The sequence below is a fragment of the Trachymyrmex septentrionalis genome, unplaced genomic scaffold (assembly GCF_001594115.1).
Source record: "Trachymyrmex septentrionalis isolate Tsep2-gDNA-1 unplaced genomic scaffold, Tsep1.0 scaffold2, whole genome shotgun sequence".
Lineage (NCBI taxonomy): Eukaryota > Metazoa > Arthropoda > Insecta > Hymenoptera > Formicidae > Trachymyrmex > Trachymyrmex septentrionalis.
The window spans coordinates 2,183,757-2,201,222 of record NW_017305179.1 but is presented as its reverse complement, the minus strand read 5'-3'; the positions used below and the strand labels follow the sequence as shown (position 1 = coordinate 2,201,222).

The window sequence follows — 17,466 nt, the reverse complement described above, 5'->3', positions numbered from 1 at the left end:
ATGTATGTATATAACATTAATCTATAACTTGATTTAATTGCAAATTCTATAGTGCAGATTAATTCTTTACATATGTATAAATATATTGGTTTGTTCGGAATTCATAGTGTTCAATCGATATTGTCATCGATTCTTAGCAATCATCATTTTTTAAAATGCTGTTTGAGCATGTATTTTATAATGCTAGTGTAATAGTATATATTTAAGAGCCATTTAGAAAAATATAAGACATAAGCAGTAAATGAATTATACTTTCTTATAATTAAAATAAAGTATGTATATAAAAATTTTTTTACTATGATTATATATATATTTTTTTTAATGTGTGTGTGTGTGTGTGTGTGTGTGTGTGTGTGTGTGTAAAATCATAGTAAAAACCATAAGGCAATAATGTAAGTAGCAAATTCAAAAGGATTTGCTTCTATTTTTGTGTACCGTAGTCTTAAAAGACGAAAATTCCCGAGTGTCATTTCAAAGCAAACGTATCAAAATTGTTGAATTTGTATTCGTTTAATGATGTTCAAAAGATGTAAAATAAGAAAGCATTTTCGGTATTTAATGTTTTTTTGTTTTACTATTGCCAGTGTAAAAGTATTGCATCGTTTAAAAATAAATATCCTGTTTATATGGATATCGAAAAGCATTACACGTGATTTTCTAATTTCGAATCGATTATTTTTTCTGGAAGATGCAAAATGTTCTATCAAATTATCTATTATCGAAAAAAATTATTATAAAAAAGTATTATTCTGTATAAACACATTGCTTTAAAATTTTTCTCAAACTCCGCTACAAATTTTCAGAACAACCCAATATTTTATATGTAAAAAAAATATATATATACATATATTATATATATGTACACGTAAAATATATATGTAAATATACAATACATATATACATATGTAATATGTACATATATATATATATATATATACATGTAAATTGAAAGGTCTCATCACTCCGACATTGACGGAGGTGGTGGTGGAGGCGGCGGAGGTGGCGGTCCACTCGGCAGGGGAGGAGGCGACGGTGGTGGTTGAAGAGGCGGTGGAGGCAACAATTGTGTATCTTCCTGCCGGGTGGACGCAGCCGATTGTACGATATTTTGATTCTGATAAAGTTGATTTGGGAGTAATGACGGCGGTGGCACCGATGTGTTGATGGTACCGTCCGGCGTCATAATTAGATTATTTCCTGTCGGATACATCGAGTATTGGGATTGTTGGTGAAATTGTTGATAGTATTGCTGATAGGCGGGATCGTACACGTACCCGGTGGATGTATTAAATATTGATGTATGATAATTAGTATAAAAATAAGAATCTGTGCCCTGGTCAGTTTGACCAGTCCCTCTCGCGTATCCGCCGACGTCGCCGCGAATGGCCGGGGGATGATGGGAATTATAGGGGGCTTGATGATGTTGATGACCGCGATTACCGTGGCTACCGCGGCCATTACCATAAATCTCCCGCTGGTACTGATCACCAGCGTTACCGCGCTGACCGGCAACTGCATGATGTAGTGGTGGTCCGCGACCGCCGTGATGCTGACGGACGCCTCTTCCACGTACCTTATTATTGCTGCCGGAGTTATAGTGTCTGCCATTCTGTCGTTCTCCGGGTCGGTGGCCCTGGCCATAACCCGTTGCAGGTATCATCACCGCTTGCTTCTTCGTGGGCGGAAGGCCACTGCTACCCGAGCTCTCGCCGATCATCTCGACTCGCTCGCGCTTCCGACTCGTAGTTTCGTTCGCGGATGATTCAGAGAGCTGCAGATACGAGGATCCGCTCGAGCCGTTCGACGATGATGACGTCGACGGCGGCGGCTGGGCGGAACTCCTCGAGATGCCGAGATCAGTACGTATCTTGATCTTTAGCGGACCTTGCATCATCGGTGGCTGCGCAGGAGATGAACTCGGTACACTATCGGTGCCCTTGAGTCGTTCCTTGGGGATCTTGATTTTCAGGACCGTGCTCTGTGGCGATATAGTTTTGTCCGACGTGCCGGGACCTCCGCCGACCACGGCCGGCGATGCTTCCATGCCAAGATTCAGTTTGTCCTTAGGAATCGTAATTTTGATGGGCGCCGCTGCTGGCGTTTCCTCGCTTTTTTCCTTGTCTTTTTTCTCACGATGTTTATCTTTACCCTTTCCCTTGTGTTTATGCTTATTATGCTTATTATCCTTACTCTTGTCCTTGCGCTTATGTTTTTCTTTTTTTTTCTTCTTTTCACTCTTATGATGCTCCGACCGTTTCTCTTCGACTGGAGGAACAATCGTTACTGTGGAAGCTGCTGGCACTGCCAATTCCACCACATTACTATTATTTGGCAGCGTCATCGATACATTATCGGAGAGAACACTGATATCTACGGTCGAAGCTATCGGCGTGAAATTATCGCTCGCTATCGACAAACACTGGGTCGTCACTGGTAATTGATCCATCAACGAATGTTGAATAGACTGTAGCCGATGCTGCTGTTGCTGATGCTGCAATTGTTCTTGATGCACCTTTTGAGTAGGTAATTGGTTAGGTTGTTGCAGTCCCTGCAATAGTGAAGGCATTGGCGCCAGTGTCTCCTGGAGTAATGCGCTTATACTCTGCGCAGATTTGATCGGCGACGTGTACTCGAGTTTCGTCTGCGAGTGCGTCTGGGAATGCGTTGGTTCCAAAGCCCTATGTCCTGATGATTCATTCTTTATATAATGCTCTGGAAATTCCCTTTTCGCGCGATTCTCCGGAAGCTCTTGTTTCGCTACGTTGAGATCCATACCATTAGTTATTGCACTGACGTTGAACGAGACTTTATGCTGTAACATGTTGAAACGAGGCTGATCCGACTCGAATGGTTTGATAAGTTCCGGCGGTTTCATATCGTTAATGACGGATGATGCGCTACTGTTCCTTCCGTTTGATGACGGATTGTCACGTATCGGTTGGATCAGATCGGGTACGCGACCGAGCATCTTCATTGCCTCCAAACTGGTTGTATCTTCCACCTTGATTTCTGTTTTTACTACCTTTTCGTTCTCATTGATACTCGATGCACGAGTCCTCTTATGTGCGGATACCGCGCCGTCATTGGAAGATGGTCGTTTTATCGTTGACGAGTCTTGCAAACTCGGGGAACTCGCGAACGGTGACACGCGTTCCTTCATCTTTGTGGCTGCCGAGGGTGGCGTCTTCTGTTTCGATTTAGGCCTTGCACTTTGCGCGTGCGATTCTCTGGTCACAACAGGAGGCTCTGGGCTAAATAGTGATCTATGTTTGCCAGGTGGTGTGTGCAGATTACTCTGTTGAACATCGACAGAATTCCTCTCAACGAATTCCTCGTGGACATTTGATCGTGATCGCTTCTCCGACTTTATATCGTCCACATTGTTCAATGTGCTTAGGCAAGACTGGGAATTACCATTTTTAATAGTATCTTTCAGAATCTGGGATACACCCTGTGCACTATGCTGACTGTACATCTGTGACTTAATGGGTGCGGGCTTCTGTGATGATGATGTGCTTGGCGATGTGCCCTGCGGCAGAGTATTCTGGCTAGTTGTTGTATGCTTCATTTCACCTGTGAATGAGCTGCCTTTGTCCTGTTGTTGCTGATTATATTTGGCATGATGCGGCTGTTTCTGCTGCGCGTTCATCAGATATGGTATGTCCGCTTGCTTTGGCGGCGGCAATGGTTTTTCGATTAGCTTTCGCACCTCCTCACTTCTCTGCTCCAACGTTTCTGCTTTTCGTCGTTGATTCTCCATTCTATTCATATCTGCATATTTAGCAGATTTAAGTCTTGGATCCTCCCCTCGGTACAATCTCTTATCGTGCGCCTGATGCTTGCTATCGAGTGCATTTAGTCTATGCCCACTGTGATTATTACTCATCTTTTCTTGTAAACTACTATGCGAGGATGCAGTATCCTGCACGGCACCACTGTCCGATCTATGAGGCACGGATTCGGACGAGGAACTATCTAAATTGACGTGAGAATGCGAGTGTGTTATACTGCTTGTACTGGCCACACCAGCATTGTGCTCTCTTGACAATCGTTGTCTGTTGGGATCGCGATTAGGTTGATTACCAGTAGAGTGTCTCTGCATTACTTGACCGACTTTTATATCCAGCCGATGATGATGATTATGATGAAGGCCAGTGCCCTTTTGCACAGATGGCATTTGGTGCTTGTTCGGCATACTTGCGTTCGATACTGGTTTATGATGATGCGAATGGTAGGTCTTGTTAGGATCGGTGATATGGCACCCAATAGCGGCAGCTGCCTTTTCCCGCTCTAAACGCTCTCGTTCTTTCTTCTCACGATATTCTCGATAATCTATTGCGGTTGCTCTTGATGGACCTGCAATAGCTCCAGTTTTCTTCTCATCTTGCTTCTCCTGTTGCGCATGATGAGAACGACTCGAATGAGCAACAGTAGCAGTGGCGGCGGCGCTATCCATGGTATGATGAGAGCGACTCGAATGAGCAGCGGTGACAGAGGCAGTTGCGGCGTCTGTCGCATGATGAGAACGACTTGAATGAGCAACGGCACCGTCCGTCGTATGATGAGAGCGACTCGAATGGGCAGCAGTGGCACCAGTCGTGGAGGTAGAAACAGTACCATCTGCCGCATGATGAGAACGACTCGAATGGGCAGCAGTGGCAGCGGCAGCACCTGCGGTGCCTTCCGCTGCATGATGAGAACGGCTCGAATGAGCGGCCGCGGCACCTTCCACTGCATGATGAGAACGATTCAAATGAGCAACAACGGCGGCAGCGGCACCATCCAATGTTGCTGGAGATTGTATTCTACGCGGTTCGGTATCCTAAAGAGAAAAAGATACGAGTTAGAATTCATATAAGAAGAAAAACAATGCGATAACATAATCATATTCGTATGTGCGAGTTACTTACAAATGGCGAATTCGGTAGACTCGGATGATGAATACTTGGACTTTGATTCGCGGAAATAATCATGATTTTTCTTTTCAATCTCGATGGACATTTATCAAATATATGAAGAAATTCGTCTGTAAGTTCTTGAAGTAAATCTGAGGTTACACTTCTATCTACGTACCAAAACCATTGTCTTCCTTCAGTACTTTGTGGAATCTATGTATGGAAACGATAAGTAATTATTAAAAATATATCAATAAATGTTAATGATTACAGAGAATCAAAACAAATATAAATCAACTTGAACAACAAAGACAATACATGTGACATGAATTATTTTATAACTTTTATACTAAGATTATTATTGCATATCCGCATTCTGCAATTTGTAACTTTTACGCAAATATTTAAAAGATATATATTTCTCTTACCTCCCAATTGGACCATTTACACGCGAGGTGTATGCAAAAACAGGCGACAACTGTCGGCTTATATTGTAAACACATTGTAGTTAAATGTAGGCTGCAAAAAAAAAGGAATCGTGTAAAAAATTGCATTGAGCACATTAAAAGCTATCGTTATTTAATGATTTTGAAGATTTACATGTTAACAGGAATCGTCCTAGTGTATAGAAAAATGGCAACGCAATTCGTCAAATAAAAACTGTGACTTATTACTATATTTTCACAGAGATATGCAAAACAAATGTTTTTCAATATCATCATTTGTAAAAGAGCAAAATTATTTTTATAATTATTATTTTAAATATTACGTATTATTCTAGAAAAAAAATGAAAACTTTATTCTTTCTCTTATTTGTGTATAATTTCGCTTTTGTCCAATATTTTGAAAATTATATCTGTGAAGCTCCTGGGTTGATTATCATTTATGTCTTGGTATTTCACAGAAAATAATAAAATACAGAAAGTACTAATACATAGTAACGTAAAAGCAATGAACACTTACCTGTTAGATGCCATAAAGTACGAAGTCTGAGCTAAGTCCTTACTCGCTAGAACATATGAAGATATCATTTTAATTCGTTTTCAGCATAACAATTTTCTACTGATATAGGGTTAACAAATATCAGCGAAAAGTGGACAATTCTTATAGAAAATGCAAAGGTAGACACATATAAAAAAAAAATGAAAATTTCGTAAACTGAAATTTTAATCATGTATATCTTCTTCATTCCCTTATAATAAAATGTATGTTCAATATTGTTTTACTTTTATTCTAACTTTACATAACAGAACAAATTCAATTCTTAACATACACTGAAAAGAATGTTACATCAAATTTTATTAAATTTTATTAAAACAAAAGTATGACATATTTGTGTCATTAATAATCTTATGTGTGAATTAACAAAGTTATTTTTAATTGAAATAATGTTGCTATAACACAATTTTTTTCAGTTTATTAACTGATGTTAAAAAAAATTTTTAGAAAATTAAATATTTTTATGATATATTAATTCTCTTAAGCAATTTGCTTGTTACTCAAAATTTCTTCATAAAATTGGAAATATAATTTGAACATTATATTCTACTTTGAAACTACAGATTAAAATTCAAAACATAAAAGTAGAATACTTATTCCACATTTTATAAAAAAAAAAAACAAAACAAAAACAAAAAAAGGACGGAGAATCAAAGATGAAGTTGTAGGACGTGTGCTCTTAAAGTAGTGTTTTGATAACCCTAAATTTAAATTGATATATTAATGATACAAGAACCTAACCTGTACCTTTCACTAATTGACAACATCTAACAACATGGGTATGTGGATGATCAATAGCAACATCAAATCCTAATGTTTGTAAGAGGACATTTTCATTGAATACCAGGTCTTGCGCCTGTTCGAGAAATTGCTACAAGTAATAATACAGCATTAAAATCCATATAATAGAATAAATAAAAACATCTTTTACAAATTATGTCAGAATAGGCTCACCACAAGTGTAGATTTTATCTACATTTACCTCAGACCTAATATCAGGCGGAGGTTGATCCCTGTGGAGGCACAGGTGTGCCATTTTGATAACATGTTCTAATTTTCTTGGTTGTTCCTCTACTTTTGCTGCTAAAAAGATTGCTGCCACTGCAATAGCATTCCTGTGGAAGTGCGTCAACGAATGGAACACATAAAATCGGTGCATGTAGACTATAGCTGTATTGATGCATAATTGGGACCTGATTTTTATTTATATTTTATTAAGGAAAGTACTTTTCTTACAAATATTCATAGAAATTTCAAATAGAGATTTAGGATTAGTTAAGGATAAGGAATACATTTTTGCACATATGTTTTCCAATTATATTGATTCTAGAAATAAAACATCATATTAATTTTCAAGAATGTTCTCTTATTGCAGAAGTATTATAATATAAATATTACAGTACGTTTATTATCTATAAAATTTTATTCATAAAATCAATATTGCAAAATATACATGTACAAAAAAGTATTTCTTCAAATATATATAAAAACCCTATATTTCCCACAATGATTTTGAAAAGAAGACATTATCGCAATCTCTGTACAGTATGAACGAATATTGTATAAACAAATGCAAGAAATAGATTCAATACATTAGAATCTTATATATCACATGTAATGTAAACAATTCTATTATTAACATAAACAGGATTATCGCAGAAAATGAATTTAAAAATTTCTGACTTTTCCGGGTTTTCCAGATGAAAATGGAAAATTTTTCATTACTAATATAAAATATTTAAATTTTAACATTTAAAACAAAGTATTGTAAGATAGCTAGCCTATTATTATTAAAAACAATACAAAAAAAGTTTAGTAACGTAATAAAATTTTGGGTGCAAATTTAAATCAACAAAAAATAAATTAATATTGAAAAAAAAGAATGCAGTTATGAGGAAAAAAGGCGCTCAAATAAAAATAAATAAAATATAAATTTTTATTATTTTATTAAAACCATTTAAAGTGCGTGAGTTTTTAATGTATTTGACTATAAATGTCAGATATAATATTTAAAAAATTATAACAATTATTGGGAATAGGAGCAGTTTAATAGAATTGTGAGCAAATTTCAAAATTTTAAACTTTTTTACATTTTCTCCTGAACGTTTCAAAATTTCGAACTTTTTTACATTTCTCCTGAACTTTTCAAAATTTCAAACTTTTTTACATTTTCTCCTAAACCTTTTACTTTTCCCGTTTTGTGGTTTCCCAGGTCTGTAACAATCCTAATAAATGAATGTGATTAAAAACTATGTAGCAAAATATTTTCAATTGGTCAAGTATACATTACAAAACTGTTTGTTCTTTGTGCAAAATTATACATATAATATATATCATATAATGTATAGTCATTGAGCAATGATAAAACATTTTGATAATAAAATGTTGAAACATACTGCTATTAAATATTTAGTGTATTCAGCATTGTACATAATTAGGTATCGAAAGGATAACCTGACTTAATAAAATCCAGAAAAATGTGCATAATGTTACTCGCAGTACTATCTGTGTAGACATAATAAAGAAAAAAAAGCAGCCTTTTGTCAAATTATAACAAAAAAAGTGACTTAGTATAAAGGAAAGGAATTTTTTTTTTAGTACTTTTAAAGTAAAGACAACAATCAAAAGATAACAAAAGATTTAGATTGCAATTACTTTAAAATTATTTCTTAGAATTAAAGTAAATGGTAAGATCAGAAAATAGAGAGAAGGGATACAAATAGTTTTTATATATAAAATAATTTATTTAAATTTTATTTTCAATTTACAGTCATGTCGAGAAAGTCAATTCAATGAATTCGGCTGATTTAAACAATTCTTCTTACTTCTTCTTAATGGTTTAGTTTAGTACTGTAAGATACAAGTACTGAAATGTAATGAAATATATATACTTCATTTGCATCGTTAAAAAGAGAAATTCAAGAAATGAAAATATTAACATGCTATAACAAACTTGTTAGCTAAAATATAATTTAAAAAAGCAGAAACTTGTAATATTATATGAAAGGGACTGATGTGAAGTTTCTGAAAATAAGTTGTAAAAGTCTAAGTAAAATAAAAAACACAAAGTAAACTGCCCACATATTTTAAAATTGTCCACATATGACTACAAAGATAGTGCTGGATTAAAACTTAAATGCGCACTTTTGCAGTTCCTAGAACATATTTAAAACCTGCGAAGTTTTCTTGTTTAATTGTACTTTGTACACAACACCCGAAATATAAATAGATGAAAATGATTAGCAAAAATTACAAGATGCACACGCGAAATCTATAAATTAGATTCCGGGCATTATTTAATCTTTTTTTTTTTTTTTCCAAATGTTTTTCCTCCAGGGGTCTTGGTCCATGTACACACGCATATGTGTTCTGAGCAACACTTACGTGTTGCTTCAGATACAATACTCCACATCAGCCAAGGTTTCGCGCGAGGAATTACCAAGGAATCCTCTCGTTGTGGGAATTACCAAATATCATTTACGATACCTGTGATATATGGGATTCCAATATGGTGAATCCTCCGTTTTCAGCTCCGTAACCCAATTGTACAGGGCGGAGTAAGAGACGCGTTAATCAACATCGAGACTGCTCGTGTCTTGAACAACGGATTTTCGCAGATATTTCGATACTCGTCAGCGATTGCGAATGCTCGATAAAGCGAGAGGATCAAGAGTGGCAGAAAAAGGTGGGGGAGAAGGGGGGCGGAAGAGGGGAGATGATCTAGAAGCGTGAAGAACGCGATTGAAACGCCTTAACATGCGCGTACTGCGTACGATAAAAGGATACACAACAAGCCGTTGTCCCATGTCCTGAATAAAGTTGGCCGCTTGCTGCCGATAGCTCAGCTCCTTGTCCGCGTCGATGCCGCATCTTCTGCTCGGCGTGTTTGCAAGCTGTTCCCTCGTGAAATACCATCTTTCGTCAGCCGCCATTTATATGTACACACGATTCACCCGTAAATTACGGGCCGTATAATCCGTAAACGATACACACTCTTGACGGGATTGTCGCGTGGTTAGAACGATCCAGAAGTGGGGAGGTAGAGGAGCTTGAGGGACGAAGTGAGAAGCGGCACTTGGTGCACACTCGCTCGAGTCACGTCCCGCCACTGTCACGGTGACTAAATTCACGCCGCCTCGTTCTCGTACAATTGCGTACAATTCTCGAAAATGGCGCCGTGGGCGCGAGTGACGCAACGCGATTTACGGCGATGCGATGAGAGGCGATTTTCTTGAATGTCGCGACCAACAACAAAAAAATAAAAAAAAAAAACGAACCAAGCGTCCTCGTCACGTGTCACACGGAAGTGCGCCGGAAGACGCGGATGGAGTCTCAAGAGAAATCACTCACGGGCTGGAACAGGTTACCTGAAATAAATGAAAGTCTCGATGACTCGCCACTCTCGCCAGTCGTCGCTCTCCGCTCCGCGCAGGACGCTTGCGAGGAAACGCTTGTAGCGTCGTAATCGCGACGTTAAGGTCGGCCGGAGTCGGACATCGTCGTCGAATGTACATGTATGAGGGAGCGTTTTGTATCCTCAGCTGATTATCATTCGCGTTGATACGCGGGACGATCGTCGATGTCCACAGGGACAATAAGTCGTCATAACTTCCAGCGGATTTCATGGAGGCGATGCATCGTCATTGCGTCCGGCTGGGCGAACGTTCGAGCGTTCCCGAAAGATCTGTCCCTCGCGATGGTATTCAGTAATTTGACGCTAAAACGAGCGACGGTGCATTAAGTACATCGGTCGCGTCACACGTTGCGTAACATGCGTGGCCGAACCGCGTTGTCGAAACCACGTTGAAACCTTCGGCTTCTCTTGCTTTCAGGAAATTCACGTCTTCGCAAAACGTGCACCATACACCTCCACCAACGTTACGTCGCCTCGCCTCCGGAGGCCAGCCAGCGCGACCGCGTCGCACAGCGCACTCACGTCTCACGTAGCGCGCTTTGGCACCGTGCCCGTAGACTCTTTCACTTCGATCACGGAGTGAAAGACACGCTAAAGCCTATTTTACAATTGCATTAGCGTACTTGCAAGAGGGATATACTATAGTACACGTCACGTATATTATAGCATTTACTTACAGCGTTTTCGGTCCGACCGGGTTTGCATCAACTTGGGTTAGAAAATGCTTCGCTATTGGTTGACGTTACCACGCTCTACCAATCGGAGAGCACGTAACATCATTACTTCAAATCCAGGTTAAATTCAGTCGGGCCGAAAATGCTACTAGTTTCTCTTGAAAAGTATGCAATACTTTTCAAGAATAAGGACCGAAGTCCTGGGCACTTATCATGGAACAAATCAAACAGCGTGAGAAAGCCAATCCACAGTTAGCAGTCCACAGTTATATAGTCAAAGTGTTTTCTGGAAAACGGAATCCATTTTGATCCATTACGATCGGAATCCATTTTGATTTTGTTCCACGATAGATACCCTGATGATGTCTGTGTTCGCGGTGCTTACATTTTACACTTAAAATAATATAAATATATATTTGACGCTGAAAAAAAAGAAAGCGAAGATGATGGCCCTAAAGCTCTACGAGTGCTTTCCAATTACTTAACACATCTTAACACAAACGTACACAGGAATGAACAAAGTGTACCATTGTGTTAAGCAATTGGAAAGCACTCAATAGATGTTTTAAGCCTCAAGCCGTAAGGAATTGATGAATTTGAACGCGTGGAGAATAATTGATTGTGATTCATTCCTTATAGCTTAAGACTTAAGAACCGGATTTACCCCGGATCTACAATAGAGTTTTCATGAATTTTTCGACAACGTGTTTCGAGCCAATTTTTAAACGAATTCGAATTTGGTCTCCTTAATTCCTATTACTTACTGATGAAAACTAAACACAAAGAAGGAACAGAAAAGAGTCGTTCTGAGACTCATTAAAGTAAAGATGCTATTACATAAAGCGTGGAAACGCGGAAATACGTGAAGGTACCTTTTTACGACACTCGACACGTGGTGATAAAATAAATCATGACAAAAATTGTAAATTTACATAAATTATCATTAAAACTGTATGAAAAATTTACATTTTTCGTATAAAATCGATATGATTTACCATACAAATTGATTTACTATGCAAAAACAGTGTCGTGGAACGAAACACGCCTTGCTCGAACTAATTTAGACGATCACTTTTAAACATGCTTTTTGTCTCGTCCATACTAAAGTTCCTAGTTATTCAAATTCGGTCTCCTGGCTTTTGCCACGCAAAACACTTTGGTTGCTGCACAGTGGAAATTGACGCAACAGCCAATCAACATCTCGCTTACTCGAAATGGAAATACAATAGGTCTGTTTTTTGTTGCTGCATTTTCTGAACTGGTATACATAGTGCAATAGATTGAAGTGAAACAAATATACGTTTTACCGATTCAGGGTGCAGCAATAAAAAACAGACCTAATTTTCACCGCGCGACAAAAGATGAATTCAATCTAACTTTATCATTTCAAGGCTTTATTCCAAAACTTCCTCTCCGAGAAAGATTTTACTCTATATACTATAGTATACGTTACGTGTACTATATATTTCGAGTAAAATCTTTGTCGGAGAGGACGTTGCCCTATAGAAGATTTTGGAACGTAGCCCTATAGAAGTTTTGCAAAGTGAGACCGATTGGAGAACATATAGAGATATAATATCTTAAACTTACACACCAGAATTCTGATTGGATGGTTTGTTATTCCCTGTTGCCTGTGCCTATTGTGTTTGAGCCGTAACAGGAGAATACTCGACTGTAGTTGGTTGGTTCTTACATTCTGATCCGGTTTATACCTTCGGTGGAAACTAGGCCATTGGTTTTTTCACTCTAACCTCTCCGCGATTCCTCAATATTGCAATCAACTGCAATTGCTGCAAAAGTGTAAGTTCAACCGACAGAAATAAGACATAAAGGGCTGAAGGTCGATACGAAGTAAAGCAAAACACACATCTTTTGTCATTAGAACGAAAGCTGCCATTATCCAAAGATTATCCCAATAAATTCGATTTTGCTTCTATTTATTGTCTAGGATTAATGAGGAGTAAGAGAAAGCAAAAACAGACTCTTAATATAATACAAGGTATAAAAACTATAAATAATATAATTTGTACACATTTTGTTCGTTAAAGTATAACCGTATTTTTTTTAAAACGCCTTACTTGAAGTCAAATTGAGAATTGATACTCTCATACCTACCTTTAAAGATTTCATACCAAATTGACTCATGCATTTATCTTTTAGAAACAACAAGGCATGTTTCGGATACCAAAGTCTACAATGCCTGTACCAACTGCAACAATAATTACAAAACGTTCCAAGCAGGCTCAAAGTTGTCTCTATGCATCCTATGAATGTACACAATCTAGTCTGGAAGGATATTCATATTGCGCCAAGCATATTCTCGAGGATTCCAGTGCGCCTTACAAACAATGTGCATTTGTATACAATACTAATGGAAGAAAGTGTCAGAATCCAGCCCCAAAATTGGATAGAAGAGATGTCTCGTAAATATACTTTCTTATTGTATCCAATAAAATTATAAAACTATTCTTTTTAGAGAAATTAATAGTTATATATTTATCACTTGTAGATACTGTAGTGAACACTCTAGAAAAGCACAAATTGCCCGGATTAAATCAACATCACGGCGTTCTTTACCAGAAACACCTGAGATGCTGCTGCTTAATTTAAGCCATTATGTCAAGCCAGTTGATTCTACTGAAGATACAGAACAGGAGAAACGAAAAGTGAAAGCTTTAGATCCTTTTAGTAAGCATTCTAATATAATTCTAATCTCAAATTCTTATATAATTTTATTTGCAATGCTTAATTACATTACCTTGATTTTTATAAATATTTTATTTAAAATGTCTGTACTCTTGTTGTTAAGAAGGCATTTCTACTGTGTAAATATTTAATATTAAATTTAGAATTTGTAAATTTTTGCTTGTTCATTTATAAATTTGCATATTGACAAAAGTTTTTTGCAAATGAGAATATCAAGTTATTGTTTTTTCAGCCGAAGTTGATGCTTACAGAGTAAATGCAAGTGGAAGTGACATCTTAGATTATGCCAGTTCGTCAGAAAGTGACGTTGAACCTACAGTCGTCACTGACACCTTGAGAGGAGTTCATCTCGATGATAGTGATAATGAAAGTTTACACAGTCCACAAGAGGATCCCCTGAAGTAAGTGTGCTCTATAACTCCACTGTGTGTATGTGTGTGTGTGTTTTGGTGTACGAATGTGTATGTTAATTGTTTTGAGAATTACGCTATTACATAATGTCTGTATCAGACTAGAGATTGAGATTGGACTGGATAGAAATTTAATCAATAATGGCTAGTTGTTCCATCTTTCAATAAAGTATGTGATAATTTATCTAATGAATAAAAGAGTAACAGAATAAGAGAGTGAGCTGAAGTTTATTGAAAGATGAAACAATTCAGCCTTAAAAGAAAGAAAACTAAATTCAGTGAACTTTGCATTGATTGATCAAATTTCCACCCAATCTCAATTTCAATTTCTGTCTCTAGTGTGATACAGCTTTAGAATAATCCGCTAGCATGCTTCAGCTTGTGCAACTTTATACTTAATAAAAAAATATTACTCACCTTTTTTTATTACTCACATCTAATATTAGAATTTATTTGTATAGAATAGGTAAATTTAAACAGTTAGTATGGTTTTAAATTAAATATTTCTCAAACAAATGTAAAAGGATTAATAAAATATTTTCTCCTTTTTTTTTAATTTTAAAAATTGTACAACGTTAGATGGAGAGAGAATATTTTGCATTTCTAATCTTGAATTTTCTTTAGTAGTTGCTTTATGCGCAAGAATAAGATACTACTTACTCCCTAAATTATTAGTATTAATTTTTTAAGGCACGCTGGTATCTTCACCGCAGAAGAGGTAATTTATATCGCGAGAGAAAAACTAATTAGACTTCAATCTCTTTATATCGATCAATTCAGAAGACTTCAATATATACTAAAGGAGAAAAGACGAAAATATTTACTCGCTCTGAAGAAAGAAAAAGAAACATTATGTAAGTATATTTTTAGATAATTTCAACATTTTGTTATCTTTTCTGAATTCTAAATGAATTATATGCAATATGTAGGTAGTATATACAGTCAAAAAAGAGAAACTGCAAAAGAGAAAAAACTTTATGAGAAACTAAAAGCTTTAAATCGTTATCACAGACGGAGTGGTGTTGAAGCGATACTTTATAGAAAGTCATTAGAACGTCGCGCACAGGTAGTATCACGAATATTATTTATCTTCTTCTTACGTTAGATCTCTGGCATGTATTATACCTCTCTCATATGTTTGTGATGCGCACGCTAATTATTTAATTACTATGAACATATGGGACCTACAGTATTAATGTCGATTCCGAACGGTGGATTTTTCGAGAAGTATTTTTATGGGCAAGAATACTCTCGGAAGGTTGCCGGCCTTTTCCGAGAGGAGACACTAAATATTTTGGTTCCTACTCAGATCAAACCCAGGACCTCTGGCATGATAGACCAGTGTGCTGTTTGCCATTCCACGTTCGCATTCGAATATTATTTACATCATTGACATTCAAATAAATATGTATCACTTACATCAGTTGTGTGTATATGACAAAAATTATGTTTCAGGTAACCGAGCCTATTCAAAAACCACCCAATATATCAAAATGTGTATTCACCGAAGGTGGTGTAAAATGTGGTGAAAGAACGCTTCCGTCGGCTAAGCATTGTCGTAAACATATATTAAAGGTACACATTTATATTACTTTCTATAAAAAAAAGATATGTAACATATCTTGATCTGTAAATTCTTGTTCCACTGTTTGATATTATGCACAGGATCAACATCAAGTTTTATTCAAAGCATGCGGAGCTGTACGAGCGGACATCGAATGTCACGAACCGGTGCCGGTGATTTTCGATTCGAATTGTGTATTTCACATGAACTTGCCACCGCCGTGTAAACTGGAACCTATGAAGGTATGGTAGAACTCCATACCTTCATACCAATAACTATCTGAAGCTGGTTATGAATATTCTGTAATCTGTATTTGTCTCTGTTCACAGTTCGAGGAGGAAAAACTCGTAAAGCAAGAAGCATCAATGATCGATAGTCAATCGATGGAAATTGACGTGGTGGGCGAAGCACAAGAAATTGATCCTGATGACGATATGGCGGGATTGATGAGGGAAATGAATGATTCCGTTAATTTAAAACCTTCATTTGCAAATGAAAGCTTGAATAGTGAGACTAGTACGGATACGGCATTCAGTTTGTCAGCGCAGATGAGCGATCGGGATGATTTTGTCACTGTATAACAATATTCTTATATGATTTTCAAAATGGAGTTACTTTTACTGTTATATTGTCGCTTGATGAAAATGTCACTTTCTGGTATTTAAAAAAAAATTGCTATTTTTTAACCTGGCTATTTAGTATTTGATTACATACATACGCACATACAGCGAACTTATCTTTCCTTCACATATAATAGATATACTTAAATTAAATTGTTAATATATTTGTACATAATCGGAGAAATAGATTAGATACGAGAAATTGTACAGTTATAAAATAGTGATATTAATTACTTTAATACTTTTTGTTTTCTTCTGTATTTATCTACCCCACTAAGTTTTGGAAGAACAGCTCAATAAATTGCTTATATGCTTCCCTCTCTTCTCTCTCACGATATTTTTCCCGATTTTGTCAGACTTTGTTTCTGACAGTTTCTAGAACATTCCAAGCCAAGAATCTCAATCAACTTGCTACCCGATTTCATTTTTTTAGAGACACCCTATATGCATATAAAGATGACGCACATATACTCTTTTCCGCTGAGAAAACTAGTGCAACATTGAATGCAATTGAGTGATAAATAAATCGATTTACATATTTTCAATAATAAAATAATTTAATTATTTTAACGTTATGATGTACATTATTATGACAACAAAAAAAAACGTAATTTAAGCGTTAAATTATTTAACATTAAAAATATGTAAACTAAATTTAACTGTTGCGAAGCGAATTGGTGTATTCTTTTAGAATATTTTCGATCCAATAGCAAGCGAGCGCTTACGGATCCAAGAGGACTTTAGCATGCAGGGAGTCGATTGTGTATCTTGAATGAGGTGAAAATTATAAAAGTAAACACACTAGAATATTCATAATTTAATTAGTCAATACCTAGTAATTATTGCTCACTTTTGTAATTTTCACTTAATTTCAAAATACACAATCAAGCCCCAGGATTTTAGTTTGCAATTTTTCAGGCCAGATTGCGCCGAAAATCGTTGGTTTTTCATATGTTTGATTTAAAGGGAAACCATCAACATCCGTTTAAATCTTTTATTGAAATCATAAAAAAAAAAAAAAAAAAATGTTAATAATTATCGAGTGTTGTGTTTCAGTGCTTCTCGACGTGGCCGCGTCTCAGACTTTAAGACTGTAAATCATTCGATAAAATGCCATTTCGAATACCGGTCAAAAGAAGAACGACAACTATAGCTATGGTCAGGTAAGCGAGAGAATAATAATA

General features: G+C 36.5%; 2 protein-coding genes across 11 annotated transcripts in view; one reads left to right on the top strand and one right to left on the bottom strand.

The window, feature by feature from the left end:
- LOC108747452 (cyclin-T-like) overlaps positions 1-10,812 on the bottom strand; it is a 17,688-nt gene extending 6,876 nt beyond the window's left edge. Inside the window, exons 1-7 of one of the 7 annotated variants that reach the window (XM_018484924.1) lie at positions 9,681-10,812; positions 6,877-7,087; positions 6,636-6,765; positions 5,859-5,904; positions 5,324-5,414; positions 4,911-5,108; positions 1,574-4,822 (exon numbers count right to left, since the gene is read on the bottom strand). In XM_018484924.1, coding sequence (XP_018340426.1) covers positions 1,574-4,822; positions 4,911-5,108; positions 5,324-5,414; positions 5,859-5,904; positions 6,636-6,765; positions 6,877-7,087; positions 9,681-9,826 — 4,071 coding nt within the window. In that variant the 5' untranslated portion in view covers positions 9,827-10,812. Of the gene's footprint in view, positions 1-958; positions 4,823-4,910; positions 5,109-5,323; positions 5,415-5,858; positions 5,905-6,635; positions 6,766-6,876; positions 7,088-9,380; positions 9,566-9,680 lie in introns of those variants that run through there. The other 6 variants (XM_018484925.1, XM_018484919.1, XM_018484920.1 and 3 more) reach the window with 6 other exon arrangements.
- A 1,898-nt stretch (positions 10,813-12,710) lies between these two features.
- LOC108747350 (KAT8 regulatory NSL complex subunit 2) lies at positions 12,711-16,454 on the top strand. 4 transcript variants are annotated; one of them, XM_018484756.1, is made up of 10 exons: positions 12,711-12,782; positions 12,931-12,981; positions 13,143-13,405; positions 13,492-13,670; positions 13,921-14,089; positions 14,774-14,952; positions 15,028-15,164; positions 15,554-15,673; positions 15,764-15,904; positions 15,992-16,454. In XM_018484756.1, exons 3-10 carry the CDS (start codon positions 13,155-13,157, stop codon positions 16,241-16,243), a joined length of 1,428 nt encoding a protein of 475 aa, XP_018340258.1. In that variant the 5' UTR covers positions 12,711-12,782; positions 12,931-12,981; positions 13,143-13,154; the 3' UTR covers positions 16,244-16,454. The 4 variants fall into 4 exon arrangements, with proteins under 4 accessions (XP_018340258.1, XP_018340256.1, XP_018340259.1 ...); XM_018484755.1 differs by having other exon boundaries at positions 12,763-12,782; positions 12,865-12,981; XM_018484754.1 differs by having other exon boundaries at positions 12,735-12,981.
- Positions 16,455-17,466: the final 1,012 nt, after the last annotated feature.